The sequence below is a fragment of the Bufo bufo genome, chromosome 8 (assembly GCF_905171765.1).
Source record: "Bufo bufo chromosome 8, aBufBuf1.1, whole genome shotgun sequence".
Lineage (NCBI taxonomy): Eukaryota > Metazoa > Chordata > Amphibia > Anura > Bufonidae > Bufo > Bufo bufo.
This window is the reverse complement of record NC_053396.1, coordinates 229,260,963-229,275,738: the sequence shown is the minus strand read 5'-3', so window position 1 is coordinate 229,275,738 and position 14,776 is coordinate 229,260,963. Positions and strand designations below refer to the sequence as shown.

The 14,776-nt window shown below is 42.4% G+C and overlaps 1 protein-coding gene across 1 annotated transcript in view; it reads left to right on the top strand.

Annotated features, from left to right (window-relative positions):
- Positions 1 to 1,738, top strand: part of LOC120978217 (sodium/hydrogen exchanger 2-like) — a 40,894-nt gene extending 39,156 nt beyond the window's left edge. The window contains exon 12 of the mRNA XM_040406442.1: positions 1,309 to 1,738. Within this exon, the coding sequence (XP_040262376.1) occupies positions 1,309 to 1,397 (89 nt within the window). The 3' untranslated portion in view covers positions 1,398 to 1,738. The remainder of the gene's footprint in view (positions 1 to 1,308) is intronic.
- The last annotated feature ends 13,038 nt before the right edge of the window (positions 1,739 to 14,776 follow it).

Genomic DNA, 14,776 nt, shown 5'->3' with positions numbered 1-14,776 from the left:
GCTGTAGATGTCTCTCGCAGGGGCCTGAGGGTGAACATGTCTCTTTCAGGGGAGCTCGGGGTGAAGATTTCTCCTCCGGGGGGCCCTGGGTATAGATATCTCTCGTAGAGGCGGCTCAGGGTGGAGATCTCTGTAGCAGGTGGCTGAGGGTGAAGATGTATATTTTAGATGTCTCTTGCGGAGGGCTCTGAGTATGGATGTCTCTTGCAGGGGCTCTGAGTATGGATGTCTCTTGCGGTGGGCTCTGAGTATGGATGTCTCTTGCGGTGGGCTCCGAGTATTGATGTCTCTTGCGGGGGGCTCCGAGTATGGATGTCTCTTGCGGGGAACTCTGAGTATGGATGTCTCTTGCGGGGAACTCTGAGTATGGATGTCTCTTGCGGTGGGCTCTGAGTATGGCTGTCTCTTGCGGGGGGTTCTGAGTATGGATGTCTCTTGTGGGGGGTTCTGAGTATGGATGTCTCTTGCGGGGGGCTCTGCTGAGTATGGATGTCTCTTGAGGGGGGCTCTGAGTATGGATGTCTCTTGCGGTGGGCTCTGAGTATGGATGTCTCTTGCGGTGGGCTCTGAGTATGGATGTCGCTTTGGGGGGCTCTGAGTATGGATGTCTCTTGCGGAGGGCTCTGAGTATGGATGTCTCTTGCGGGGGCTCTGAGTATGGATGTCGCTTGTGGGGGGCTCTGAGTATGGATGTCCCTCTTGCGGAGGGCTCTGAGTATGGATGTCTCTTGCGGAGGGCTCTGAGTATGGATGTCTCTTGCGGGGGGCTCTGAGTATGGATGTCTCTTGCGGGGGGCTCTGAGTATGGATGTCTCTTGCGGGGGGTTCTGAGCATGGATGTCTCTTGCGGGGGGCTCTGAGCATGGATGTCTCTTGCGGAGGGCTCTGAGTATGGATGTCTCTTGCGGGGGGCTCTGAGTATGGATGTCTCTTGCGGGGGGTTCTGAGCATGGATGTCTCTTGCGGGGGGCTCTGAGCATGGATGTCTCTTGCGGAGGGCTCTGAGTATGGATGTCTCTTGCAGGGGGCTGGGGGTGAAGATGTCTCTTGCGGGGGGTTCTGAGCATGGATGTCTCTTGCGGGGGGCTCTGAGCATGGATGTCTCTTGCGGAGGGCTCTGAGTATGGATGTCTCTTGCAGGGGGCTGGGGGTGAAGATGTCTCTTGGGGGGTTCTGGGTATAGAAGTCTCTCTTTGGGGGGGGGGGGCTCCTTTCAGGGTGGGAATCACTGGCATCCAGTAGCTGATGTGATCTCCTCCAGTCTGTGACCCTTGACCCCACATTACTGGTTTTGTGTTTTTCCGACAGTGGGGGTTGGTGACACCCCAAAAAGTTACAAGAGGACGAGCCCCAAGAGTGAGGACGACACAGAGGAGACGGTGACTGCAGCGTCCTGAGGCTTCCCGCTGCCCCTCCGCCCTGGACCCCCGGATCCTGCAGAAGACAATCAGACATTGATGATGTCACTGCGTCTGTAGATAGAAGACCATAACACAGTGACCTGGTCCTGCTCTCATAGCTGAGGGTCTGTTACAATGTGTCCAGTCACATAATCATCTGTGAGCTGCACAATCCCTGTCCAGATGATTTGTTATAATGTATCAGTCTTGTCTAGACTGGTGGATACACTGTAACAAACCCTCCGCTCTTGGGTCCAGGTGGCCGCCCCTCCATCATCCCTCCCCTCTGGATAATAGGTGAAGGTCCTGAAGCCCCCCCATTACCTCCTTATATTGGGGTCCCCCATATACGCCCCCTAATATTACACCAGTGATGGGCGTCTCCTCTACAATAATGAAACAATGTAGCACTTTGTATTTTACCCCTTTTCAGGTCACATGACTTCTGAGTGGATGATGGGTGTTATCCTGAATTATAAATCTTTACATTTGATTCATATGAATTCTGCGACGTCCATGAACCTAATGTTAGTATGGGGGAGGGTCAGGCTACGATCACACTGCCGTTTCTGGGTCCGCCTGTGGGATCCAAAACGGATCAGTTCAGTCCCGATGCATTCTAAATGGATAAGGATCCGCTCAGAATGCGTCAGTTTGCCCCCGTTCCGCCTCCATTCCGCTCTGGAGGCCGCTTGCAGCGTTTTGATGTCCGCCTGGCGATGCGGAGCCAAACGGATCCGTCCTGACACACAATGTAAGTCAATGGGGACGGATCCGTTTTCACTGACACAATATGGTGAAAACGGATCCGTCCCCCATTGACTCACATTGTAAGTCAGGACGGATCCGTTTCTCTTACACTTAGACGTAAATTTCTTTGGACAGAGTAATGCAGACGGATCCGTTTTGAACGGATACCAGCATTTGCATTATAGGGACGGATCCGCACCTAAACGCAGGTGTGAAAGTAGCCTTAGATTGTAAGCTCCTGGGGCCAGCGGCTGATGAATGGGGTGGTTATGTGTCCGGCTGAATACTGAGCGGATACCCATACATTGGGGGGCGCCACCCTGCGCATTGGGCCGGAGGGGCTTACAGGGGAAAACAAGTGTCTGGGCTCCCCCTCTGGTATGTGAATGGGGCCCCTTCCTTTCCAGGGCCCTATGACCACTGCCTGCATGGTCCATATGTTCTTCCGGAGGAGCCGCCCGAGGACCCCACAAGCCGCCCGAGGACCCCACAAGCTGCCCGAGGACCCCAGCCCCCCCCAGTCATCTTCACTAAATGACAGAAGCAGGTTTCACGTGTACAGTGCCGCTCCTTACTCTGACAACCCAGAGCGTCTGATAATCCGGCAGTTGTCGGATTACAGTCCTTTCCGGCGCGGTCCCCCGGCGTCCTGAAAACGCCTTCTCATCGGTTGTTTCCTTTCAAGGCAAAGCTCGTTGAGTCATTTCTGGTCCCTGACAGCGCTGACAACTGCGCTGACAACTGCGCTGACAACTGCGCTGATTCCCAGACTGCTCGCCGCCTCTTTCATCTGTGCTGGAATTTTCCATTTATTTTATGATAATCATCTAATCACATTATTCTATTCTCCTAAAAATATCGCCGGGGGGCAGGTTATATTGCGCCAAAGCGATTCCGAAAAATGTGAAGTATGCGACATCCGGTAATCATGACGAGTGCGGCGCACATGTTCCTGACACGATCGGAGGAGACGCTGATCAGACGCAGAAGCATTGGATGCCGCCTCACAGACTCTGCTGATGAGATCCATGTGTGCGACAGGAAGAGAACAAACTCCTCTCCTCCTGGGAAGCGCCGGCTCTGCTACATCACAGCACACTGAACCTCACCGGCCCCCTACTAGACCTCCCAGTCAGTGAAGGCTCCACAGTCATGGGCAGTGGGGGACTGGGGGGCCTTGGGCCCTCGTCGGACCGGATTCTGAGGTCCCCACCCATCTCTACAGGACACGCCCCCTACTGGTCACATCATAAGCTCTGTTACATTGTGCACCGCTGGGGCCCTTTATTGTAGCCCACAGGGTCCCCTGGAGATCTGGGAGTCAGTCAGTGGGGCTCTCAATAATGCAGAGCTGTACTGTAGAACTACAAGTCCCAGCATGGCCCCACACTGTGCTTGTGATGGATCCCGTCGCTGTCACCTGCTGATCTGGGATTGTTGTGGCAAGAACTAATCCCAGCCCCGGGGTCTAAAACCTATCCACAAGGAGGCGCCCCCATAAGATTGTCCCTTCCCTACCCCACCAGTGCCTGATGCCCAGTGCGGAAGATTCCCAGTATAGGGCCTCATTCACACGTCAGTGACAGTGAAGGATCCGTGTTCGAAGGACGCTGCTCCGCTGAGAAGTCATTTCAAGAGCGTCTCCTATCAATGATCCGTAAAACACGGATTCCATCCGCGTTGTGTCCATGTTTTTTCACGAACCCGTATATGATAATGTGTGATGGATCCGTACACACAGATACAAATAAGGCGTGCGTCTGTGCCGGCCCCCCGGACCGTGGCAAATCACGGGTGTGAGAATACACATTAAAATCAATGGCTACGTGTGCTGCCCAGGATTCACTGACGTCTGAGTAAGGGTTAAATGATATCAGCCGTGTGAGGGCGAGCATTGGGGTCTGCAGGATCCGGCCACTGGGGTCAAGACTTCGGTCTTCAGTGGGGTCATCACTGGACCATCCTTATGCTCACCAGTGGGGTCATCACTTTGGTCTTCAGTAGGGTCATCACTGGAATTGTTATGGTGTCATCACTGTGACCATTACTATGCTCAGCAGTGGGGTCATCACTTCGGTCTTCAGTGGGGTCATCACATCGGTCTTCAGTGGGGTCATCACTGGGATTGTTATGGTGTCATCACTGTGACCATTACTATGCTCAGCAGTGGGGTCATCACTTCGGTCTTCAGTGGGGTCATCACATCGGTCTTCAGTGGGGTCATCACTGGGATTGTTATGGGGTCATCACTGGACCATCCTTATGCTCACCAGTGGGGTCATCACTTCGGTCTTCAGTGGGGTCATCACTGGGATTGTTATGGGGAAATTGAGGCACACAGGTTTTTAGTGTTGCAATCAAACTTTTTTTATTTTTTTGTTTCGCAGTAGTTTCATCCAATTGCCCAATATTTTTCTTCAATGTACAAAGTATCTAGACCGGACGTTTCGGTCATTTCAGACCTTCATCAGCGGTCACATTTCTATCTGCAACAATATATAGTACAAAATTGAGTTGGGATGAAAAACACTGTAAAAAGCTTTTTGTAAAAAAATGTTTTTATTATATACATATATATGATAATCCAATTCATTGCTGGATACATAGGACAATGGACACAATAGAATCTCCACAGACATCATGGAGGGGAATTGTGTAAAGGAAATCCCGAGTTCAAATCATTCATACAGTGTTGGTCTGAACTTATAGAACAGAGAGTTACGGTGGTGACAATATACAGAATGTGATCGGACACGTGTAGTCAGGAAATCCCACACAGTCCATCTCCATAATCTATGTACAACTTATATCTAAGCAATTCTCTTGGATGTACCCAGCATGTAATACTTTGAGATATATACAGTACAGACCAAAAGTTTGGACACACCTTCTCATTCAAAGAGTTTTCTTTATTTTCATGACTATGAAGGCATCAAAACTATGAATTAACACATGTGGAATTATATACATAACAAACAAGTGTGAAACAACTGAAAATATGTCATATTCTAGGTTCTTCAAAGTAGCCACCTTTTGCTTTGATTACTGCTTTGCACACTCTTGGCATTCTCTTGATGAGCTTCAAGAGGTAGTCCCCTGAAATGGTCTTCCAACAGTCTTGAAGGAGTTCCCAGAGATGCTTAGCACTTGTTGGCCCTTTTGCCTTCACTCTGCGGTCTAGCTCACCCCAAACCATCTCGATTGGGTTCAGGTCCGGTGACTGTGGAGGCCAGGTCATCTGGCGCAGCACCCCATCACTCTCCTTCATGGTCAAATAGCCCTTACTTTCAAAGTTTTCCCAATTTTTCGGCTGACTGACTGACCTTCATTTCTTAAAGTAATGATGGCCGCTCGTTTTTCTTTACTTAGCTGCTTTTTTCTTGCCATAATACAAATTCTAACAGTCTATTCAGTAGGACTATCAGCTGTGTATCCACCTGACTTCTCCTCAACGCCACTGATGGTCCCAACCCCATTTATAAGGCAAGAAATCCCACTTATTAAACCTGACAGGGCACACCTGTGAAGTGAAAACCATTTCAGGGGACTACCTCTTGAAGCTCATCAAGAGAATGCCAAGAGTGTGCAAAGCAGTAATCAAAGCAAAAGGTGGCTACTTTGAAGAACCTAGAATATGACATATTTTCAGTTGTTTCACCCTTGTTTGTTATGTATATAATTCCACATGTGTTAATTCATAGTTTTGATGCCTTCATAGTCATGAAAATAAAGAAAACTCTTTGAATCAGGTGTGTCCAAACTTTTGATCTGTACTGTATATATATACAGTTGCAAGAAAAAGTATGTGAACCCTTGGATTTAATAACTGGTTGAACCTCTTTTGGCAGCAATAACTTCCACCAAACGTTTCCTGTAGTTGCAGATCAGACACAACGGTCAGGAGTAATTCTTCACCATTCCTCTTTACAGAACTGTTTCAGGTCAGTAATATTCTTGGGATGACTGGTGTGAATCGCTTTCTTGAGGTCACAGCATCTCCATCGGGTTGAGGTCAGGACTCTGACTGGGCCACTCCAGAAGGCGGATTTTCTTCTGTTTAAGCCATTCTGTTGTTGATTTACTTCTATGCTTTGGATCGTTGTCCTGTTACGTTCGTGTGAACTAGGCCTAAGACCTCTTTCACACTACCGGTTTTTTTTTCCGCTTTGTCGGCCGTTTTTTGCGTTCCATATACGGTCCGTATACGGAACCATTCATTTCAATGGTTCCTCAAAAAACTCTGTATGCATTCCGCTTCCGTATTTCCGTTTTTCCGTTCCGTTGAAAGATAGAACATGTCCTATTATTGCCCGCAAATCACGTTCCATGGCTCCATTCAAGTCAATGGGTCCGCAAAAAAAACGGAAATGCATCCGTATGTCTTCCGTATCCGTTCCGTTTTTGCGGAACCATCTATTGAAAATGTTATGCCATGCCCAATTTTGTAATTACTGTATATGCCATATGGAAAAACGGAACCGCAAAACACTGAAATAGCCATACGGTAGTGTGAAAGAGGCCTTATGGAGATGGACTGTGTGGGATTTCCTGACTACACGTGTCCGATCACATTCTGTATATTGTCACCACCGCAACTCTCTGTTCTATAAGTTCAGACCAACACTGTATGAATGATGTGAACTCGGGATTTCCTTTACACAATTCCCCTCCATGATGTCTGTGGAGATTCTATTGTGTCCATTTTCCTATGTATCCAGCAATGAATTGGATTATCATATATATGTATATAATAAAAACATTTTTTTACAAAAAGCTTTTTACAGTGTTTTTCATCCCAACTCAATTTTGTACTATATATTGTTGCAGATAGAAATGTGACCACTGATGAAGGTCTGAAATGACCGAAACGTCCGGTCTAGATACTTTGTACATTGAAGAAAAATATTGGGCAATTGGATGAAACTACTGCGAAACTAAAAAATAAAAAAAGTTTGATTGCAACACTAAAAACCTGTGTGCCTCAATTTCGCTATATGTACATTGGCTGTTCTCAGCCCTTGATTGGCACCAGAACCAACTGAATTGTTATGGGGTCATCACTGTGACCATCACTATGCTCACTAGTGGGGTCATCACTGGGATTGTTATGGGATAAAGAAGGAAGGACCAGCACTCGCGATGATGATGAATGTTGCGTTTATTCAGTCACATATTAAGGACATATAGTGACGCGTTTCAGCACAACACGTGCTTTCTTCAGACTATACAATAAACTCCTATCACATCTCTTTTATACACAGAGAGAGGGAGGAGTAACAAAACAAAAGGGAAATGACATCATACTATGTAGCTCCACCCACCTCAGGGCTGACACAGGTGAAGTAATGAAAGATGCAATAAACCAAAAAAATCAATGTGGATACATTGATGAAACAATGGAACAGTTGATAACAATTCAGGAATCAAGTCCGCTGAAAGAGACAAATGAAATGTATATTATTATAATCTAAATTCTTATAATAAGAATAATATAGTCAAGAACTAGGTGAAACTGGAAATATTATACTCGCGGTTGAGCCCCTTTGGATCTACAGTTTGTAACCGGTGGATCCAATAAGCCTCACGCTTTAAAAGCAAACTATTCCTGTCGCCGCCTCGGCGAGGTAAAGATACGCTCTCAATCACTTGAAACCGCAACTGCGATATCGCATGACGCTTCTCATGGAAATGATGCGGTAGGGGTAACAACAAATTCTCAGTGCGGATAGTGGACTTATGCTTGCTTAATCTATCTTTAATCCGCATTGAGGTTTCCCCTACATAGACCAAACCGCAGGGACATTTCAGAATATAAATGACATTTTTGCTGTCACATGTGAACATGCCTTTAATGGGAATTTGTTCTCCAGAATGAGGGTGGGTCAGTGTAGAACATCTAATGACACTCGAGCAGTTGTTACAATTTAAACACGGAAATGTGCCCTGACGCGGAGTAGTCAGTGTGGTCTGTCTGACTATAGGTTTGTTAGTGCCTATGTCTGCTCTAATAATTTTGTCACGGATATTGTCCGCTCTTTTGAAACACATCATTGGAGAATTTTGAAATATCTCCATATGAGGATATGATCTAGACATGATGTGCCAATGCTTATTGATTATGCCCCTTATTCTCTGTGTCCAAGGATGGTACTTCACTATTAATGGGATACGTGGTGGTTTAATAATCTTCTGTCCCTGCGGTTGATCTAACTTCTGCTTTTGAGATTGTAATAAGTGTAGGGGATAGCCTCTGTTGAGGAACTTTTTCGTCATCTCTTGCAACCTAATTTCACAGGTGTCAGGATCAGTCACGATCCTTTTAACCCTCTGGTACTGTGAAAAAGGAATCGCCTTCTTGATTGCTGGGGGATGGCTACTAGTGTAGGTAAGTAGACTATTTCCATCTGTATCCTTGATATATAAATCAGTGTACACTGTACCATCATCCTTGCGCTTTACCCATGTATCAAGAAAGGATATTTGTTGAAAATCAAAGTGTATGGTAAATTGAAGCTCACTCTAAATGGAGTTAAGATGACTGTTAAATTCCATGAGGGATCGAACGTCGCCTCGCCATACGCAAAACACGTCATCTATAAATCGACGCCAAAATATACAATGCTTTAAATATAAAGAATTGGAATAAACAAATTCACTTTCAAACGATGACATATAACTGTTTGCGTACGGCGGCGCGACGTTCGATCCCATCGCGGTCCCGCGGCGCTGTTGAAAAAGGTGTCTTGAAATAAGAAGTAATTTTCCTCCAACACTAGTTTTAAAAGTGTCAGAAAAAAATCCTTCTGTGCTGATGTATAATGACTGGTATTCAATAGTCTGGATGCTGCCTCTAAACCCTTTTCGTGAGTAATGGAAGTATAGAGGCTGCATACATCAAAAGTGACCAGTATGCAGTCTCTATCTAGATGAAGGGGACGTATTTCACTCAAGAAATGTCCTGTGTCTCGTAGGTAGGAAGGAGATGGGATTGTTATGGGGTCATCACTGTGACCATCACTATGCTCACTAGTGGGGTCATCACTTCGGTCTTCAGTGGGGTCATCACTGGGATTGTTATGGGGTCATCACTGTGACCATTACTATGCTCACTAGTGGGGTCATCACTTCGGTCTTCAGTGGGGTCATCACATCGGTCTTCAGTGGGGTCATCACTGGAATTGTTATGGGGTCATCACTGTGACCATTACTATGCTCACTAGTGGGGTCATCATTTCGGTCTTCAGTGGGGTCATCGCTGTGATCATGGAGTTCATAACTGTGACCATCACTATGCTCACTAGTGGGGTCATCACTGGGATTGTTATGGGGTCATCACTATGCTCACTAGTGGGGTCATCACTTCGGTCTTCAGTGGGGTCCTCACTGGGATTGTTATGGGGTCATCACTGTGACCATTACTATGCTCACTAGTGGGGTCATCACTTCGGTCTTCAGTGGGGTCATCACTGGGATTGTTATGGGGTCATCACTGTGACCATTACTATGCTCACTAGTGGGGTCATCACTTTGGTCTTCAGTGGGGTCGTCACTGGGATTGTTATGGGGTCATCACTGTGACCATCACTATGCTCACTAGTGGGGTCATCACTTCGGTCTTCAGTGGGGTCATCACTGGGATTGTTATGGGGTCATCACTGTGACCATCACTATGCTCACTAGTGGGGGTCATCATTTCGGTCTTCAGTGGGGTCATCGCTGTGATCATGGAGGTCATAACTGGGACCATCACTATGCTCACTAGTGGGGTCATCACTGGGACTATCACTATGCTCACCAGTAGGGTCTTCACTTGGCTGATCACTGGCACCGGGCGTTACACGTCTCCACCTCGCCCGCCTCGCCCTCAGCAGCCCACACATCTGGCCTCATGTGCAGATAATTACAGTGTCAGATACGGAGTCCGCCGCGGTTTTACACTGTAATTTATTGTGGTTTGTGCAGAATTTCGCTTCTTAAAGGGCACCTACCCCCAAACACTGGAATGTTCTGCCGTTGTCTTCTGCTGTCAGATCTCTTAGAAATATTCTGTTTGGTTATTTCTAGAATTTCTAAACCTCACTGGAGAACAGTGGCCCTTGGGCCCCGCTGCAGGTGCGGTCTGTGGTGCTGCGCTCGTTCCTCCTTATACAGAACATGAGAGCAGACGGACACACGGACACCGCCAGACTGGTGCTCACAGCAGCATGGGCTGCCCCGGTCTGTGACTCTTTATGTGTCACTCACTGCATCTGGAGGGATCTGTGTCCGGGTGGAAGCGAACGCATTATGGGCCCCACAGGCTCCAGGGCCCGAGTGCCCGATATACTTAGGCCCCTGTAGAATATTTAACACTTAACAAATTAGGCATTTTTCGGCTCCAGAACTGCAGCAAATTTTTACATTTCTCTTTTTGGAGTACTGGAATTTAATTTTCCCTTTTTTTTTTTTTTTTATATTTAAAAAAAAATCAAACATAAAAAGTTTTTACGGTTTCCTGAATAAACTGCCATAAATTTTCTGAGTTTTATCGGATCACTGACAAATAATTCCGATCTACGAGAAGACAGGACGCCAACGCCGCACCCTCAGCCGAGCGCTGATTTTATGAGGATATTATTCACACCAAAAGCAAACCACCAGAGGCCCAATTAATGAGCGGATCCGCGGCTCTGCCTAATGCTCCGTCCCCCTAAGAATTCCTGCAGCGTTATTTATATTCTACAAGTTCTGCAGCTCCGACCCCGGGAGAAAAACTGCAAAACTGGAAAATAATAAAAAAAACTCACATAAAACTGTCAAATAATTAAAAGTGATAGAAAAATAAATAAAGACAAAGATACAAGAAAGAAACATTACAGATCAAGAAATGCGGAAATAGAATGATACATGTTCAAGCTTACTGCCGAAAAATACTGGAAACTGACAAATTCATACAAATCTACAAAGCAGTATTATAGTAGTTATATTCTTGTACATAGGAGCAGTATTATAGTAGTTATATTCTTGTACATAGGAGCAGTATTATAGTAGTTATATTCTTGTACATAGGAGGCAGTATTATAGTAGTTATATTCTTGTACATAGGAGGCAGTATTATAGTAGTTATATTCTTGTACATAGGAGCAGTATTATAGTAGTTATATTCCTGTACATAGGAGCAGTATTATAGTAGTTATATTCTTGTACATAGGAGCAGTATTATAGTAGTTATATTCTTGTATATAGGAGGCAGTATTATAGTAGTTATATTCCTGTACATAGGAGCAGTATTATAGTAGTTATATTCTTATACATAGGAGCAGTATTATAGTAGTTATATTCTTGTACATAGGAACAGTATTATAGTAGTTATATTCTTGTACATAGGAGGCAGTATTATAGTAGTTATATTCTTGTACATAGGAGCAGTATTATAGTAGTTATATTCCTGTACATAGGAGCAGTATTATAGTAGTTATATTCTTGTACATAGGAGGTGGTATTATAGTAGTTATATTCTTGTACATAGGAGCAGTATTATAGTAGTTATATTCTTGTACATAGGAGCAGTATTATAGTAGTTATATTCTTGTACATAGGAGCAGTATTATAGTAGTTATATTCTTGTACATAGGAGCAGTATTATAGTAGTTATATTCCTGTACATAGGAGCAGTATTATAGTAGTTATATTCCTGTACATAGGAGCAGTATTATAGTAGGTATATTCTTGTACATAGGAGCAGTATTATAGTAGTTATATTCTTGTACATAGGAGCAGTATTATAGTAGTTATATTCTTGTACATAGGAGGTGGTATTATAGTAGTTATATTCTTGTACATAGGAGCAGTATTATAGTAGTTATATTCTTGTACATAGGAGCAGTATTATAGTAGTTATATTCTTGTACATAGGAGGCAGTATTATAGTAGTTATATTCTTGTACATAGGAGGCAGTATTATAGTAGTTATATTCTTGTACATAGGAGCAGTATTATAGTAGTTATATTCTTGTACATAGGAGCAGTATTATAGTAGTTATATTCTTGTACATAGGAGGCAGTATTATAGTAGTTATATTCTTGTACATAGGAGCAGTATTATAGTAGTTATATTCTTGTATATAGGAGGCAGTATTATAGCAGTTATATTCTTGTACATAGGAACAGTATTATAGTAGTTATATTCTTATACATAGGAGCAGTATTATAGTAGTTATATTCTTGTACATAGGAACAGTATTATAGTAGTTATATTCTTGTACATAGGAGGTGGTATTATAGTAGTTATATTCATGTACATAGGAGCAGTATTATAGTAGTTATATTCTTGTACATAGGAGCAGTATTATAGTAGTTATATTCTTGTACATAGGAGGTGGTATTATAGTAGTTATATTCTTGTATATAGGAGGCAGTATTATAGTAGTTATATTCTTGTACATAGGAGCAGTATTATAGTAGTTATATTCTTGTACATAGGAGCAGTATTATAGTTTATATTCTTGTACATAGGAGCAGTATTATAGTAGTTATATTCTTGTACATAGGAGGCAGTATTATAGTAGTTATATTCTTGTACATAGGAGCAGTATTATAGTAGTTATATTCTTGTACATAGAAGGCAGTATTATAGTAGTTATATTCTTGTACATAGGAGGCAGTATTATAGTAGTTATATTCTTGTACATAGGAGGCAGTATTATAGTAGTTATATTCTTGTACATAGGAGGCAGTATTATAGTAGTTATATTCTTGTACATAGGAGCAGTATTATAGTAGTTATATTCTTGTACATAGGAGCAGTATTATAGTAGTTATATTCTTGTACATAGGGGACAGTATAATAGTAGTTATATTCTTGTACATAGGAGCAGTATTATAGCAGTTATATTCTTGTACATAGGAGCAGTATTATAGCAGTTATATTCTTGTACATAGGAGCAGTATTATAGCAGTTATATTCTTGTACATAGGAGCAGTATTATAGCAGTTATATTCTTGTACATAGGAGGCAGTATTATAGTAGTTATATTCTTGTACATAGGAGGCAGTATTATAGTAGTTATATTCTTGTACATAGGAGCAGTATTATAGTAGGTATATTCTTGTACATAGGAGCAGTATTATAGTAGTTATATTCTTGTACATAGAAGCAGTATTATAGTAGTTATATTCTTGTACATAGGAGGCAGTATTATAGTAGTTATATTCTTGTACATAGGAGGCAGTATTATAGTAGTTATATTCTTGTACATAGGGGACAGTATAATAGTAGTTATATTCTTGTACATAGGAGTAGTATTTTAGTAGTTATATTCTTGTACATAGGAGCAGTATTATAGTAGTTATATTCTTGTACATAGGAGGCAGTATTATAGTAGTTATATTCTTGTATATAGGAGCAGTATTATAGTAGGTATATTCTTGTACATAGGAGCAGTATTATAGTAGTTATATTCTTGTACATAGGAGGCAGTATTATAGTAGTAATATCCTTGTACATAGGAGGCAGTATTATAGTAGTTATATTCTTGTACATAGGAGGCAGTATTATAGTAGTTATATTCTTGTACATAGGAGCAGTATTATAGTAGTTATATTCTTGTACATAGGAGGCAGTATTATAGTAGTTATATTATTGCACATAGGAGGCAGTATTATAGTAGTTATATTCTTGTACATAGGAGGCAGTATTATAGTAGTTATAATCTTGTACATAGGAGCAGTATTATAGTAGTTATATTCTTGTACATAGGAGCAGTATTATAGTAGTTATATTCTTGTACATAGGAGGCAGTATTATAGTAGTTATATTCTTGTACATAGGAGCAGTATTATAGTAGTTATATTCCTGTACATAGGAGGCAGTATTATAGTAGTTATATTCTTGTACATAGGAGCAGTATTATAGTAGTTATATTCTTGTACATAGGAGCAGTATTATAGTAGTTATATTCTTGCACATAGGAGGCAGTATTATAGTAGTTATATTCTTGTACATAGGAGCAGTATTATAGTAGTTATATTCTTGTACATAGGAGCAGTATTATAGTAGTTATATCCCTGTACATAGGAGCAGTATTATAGTAGTTATATTCTTGTATATAGGAGCAGTATTATAGTAGTTATATTCTTGTATATAGGAGGCAGTATTATAGTAGTTATATTCTTGTACATAGGAGCAGTATTATAGTAGTTATATTCTTGTACATAGGAGCAGTATTATAGTAGTTATATTCTTGTACATAGGAGGCAGTATTATAGTAGTTATATTCTTGTACATAGGAGCAGTATTATAGGAGTTATATTCTTGTACATAGGAGCAGTATTATAGTAGTTATATTCTTGTACATAGGGGGCAGTATTATAGTAGTTATATTCCTGTACATAGGAGCAGTATTATATTAGTTATATTCTTGTATATAGGAGGCAGTATTATAGTAGTTATATTCTTGTACATAGGAGCAGTATTATAGTAGTTATATTCTTGTACATAGAAGGCAGTATTATAGTAGTTATATTCTTGTACATAGGAGGCAGTATTATAGTAGTTATATTCTTGTACATAAGAGCAGTATTATAGTAGTTATATTCTTGTACATAGGAGGCAGTATTATAGTAGTTATATTCTTGTATATAGGAGG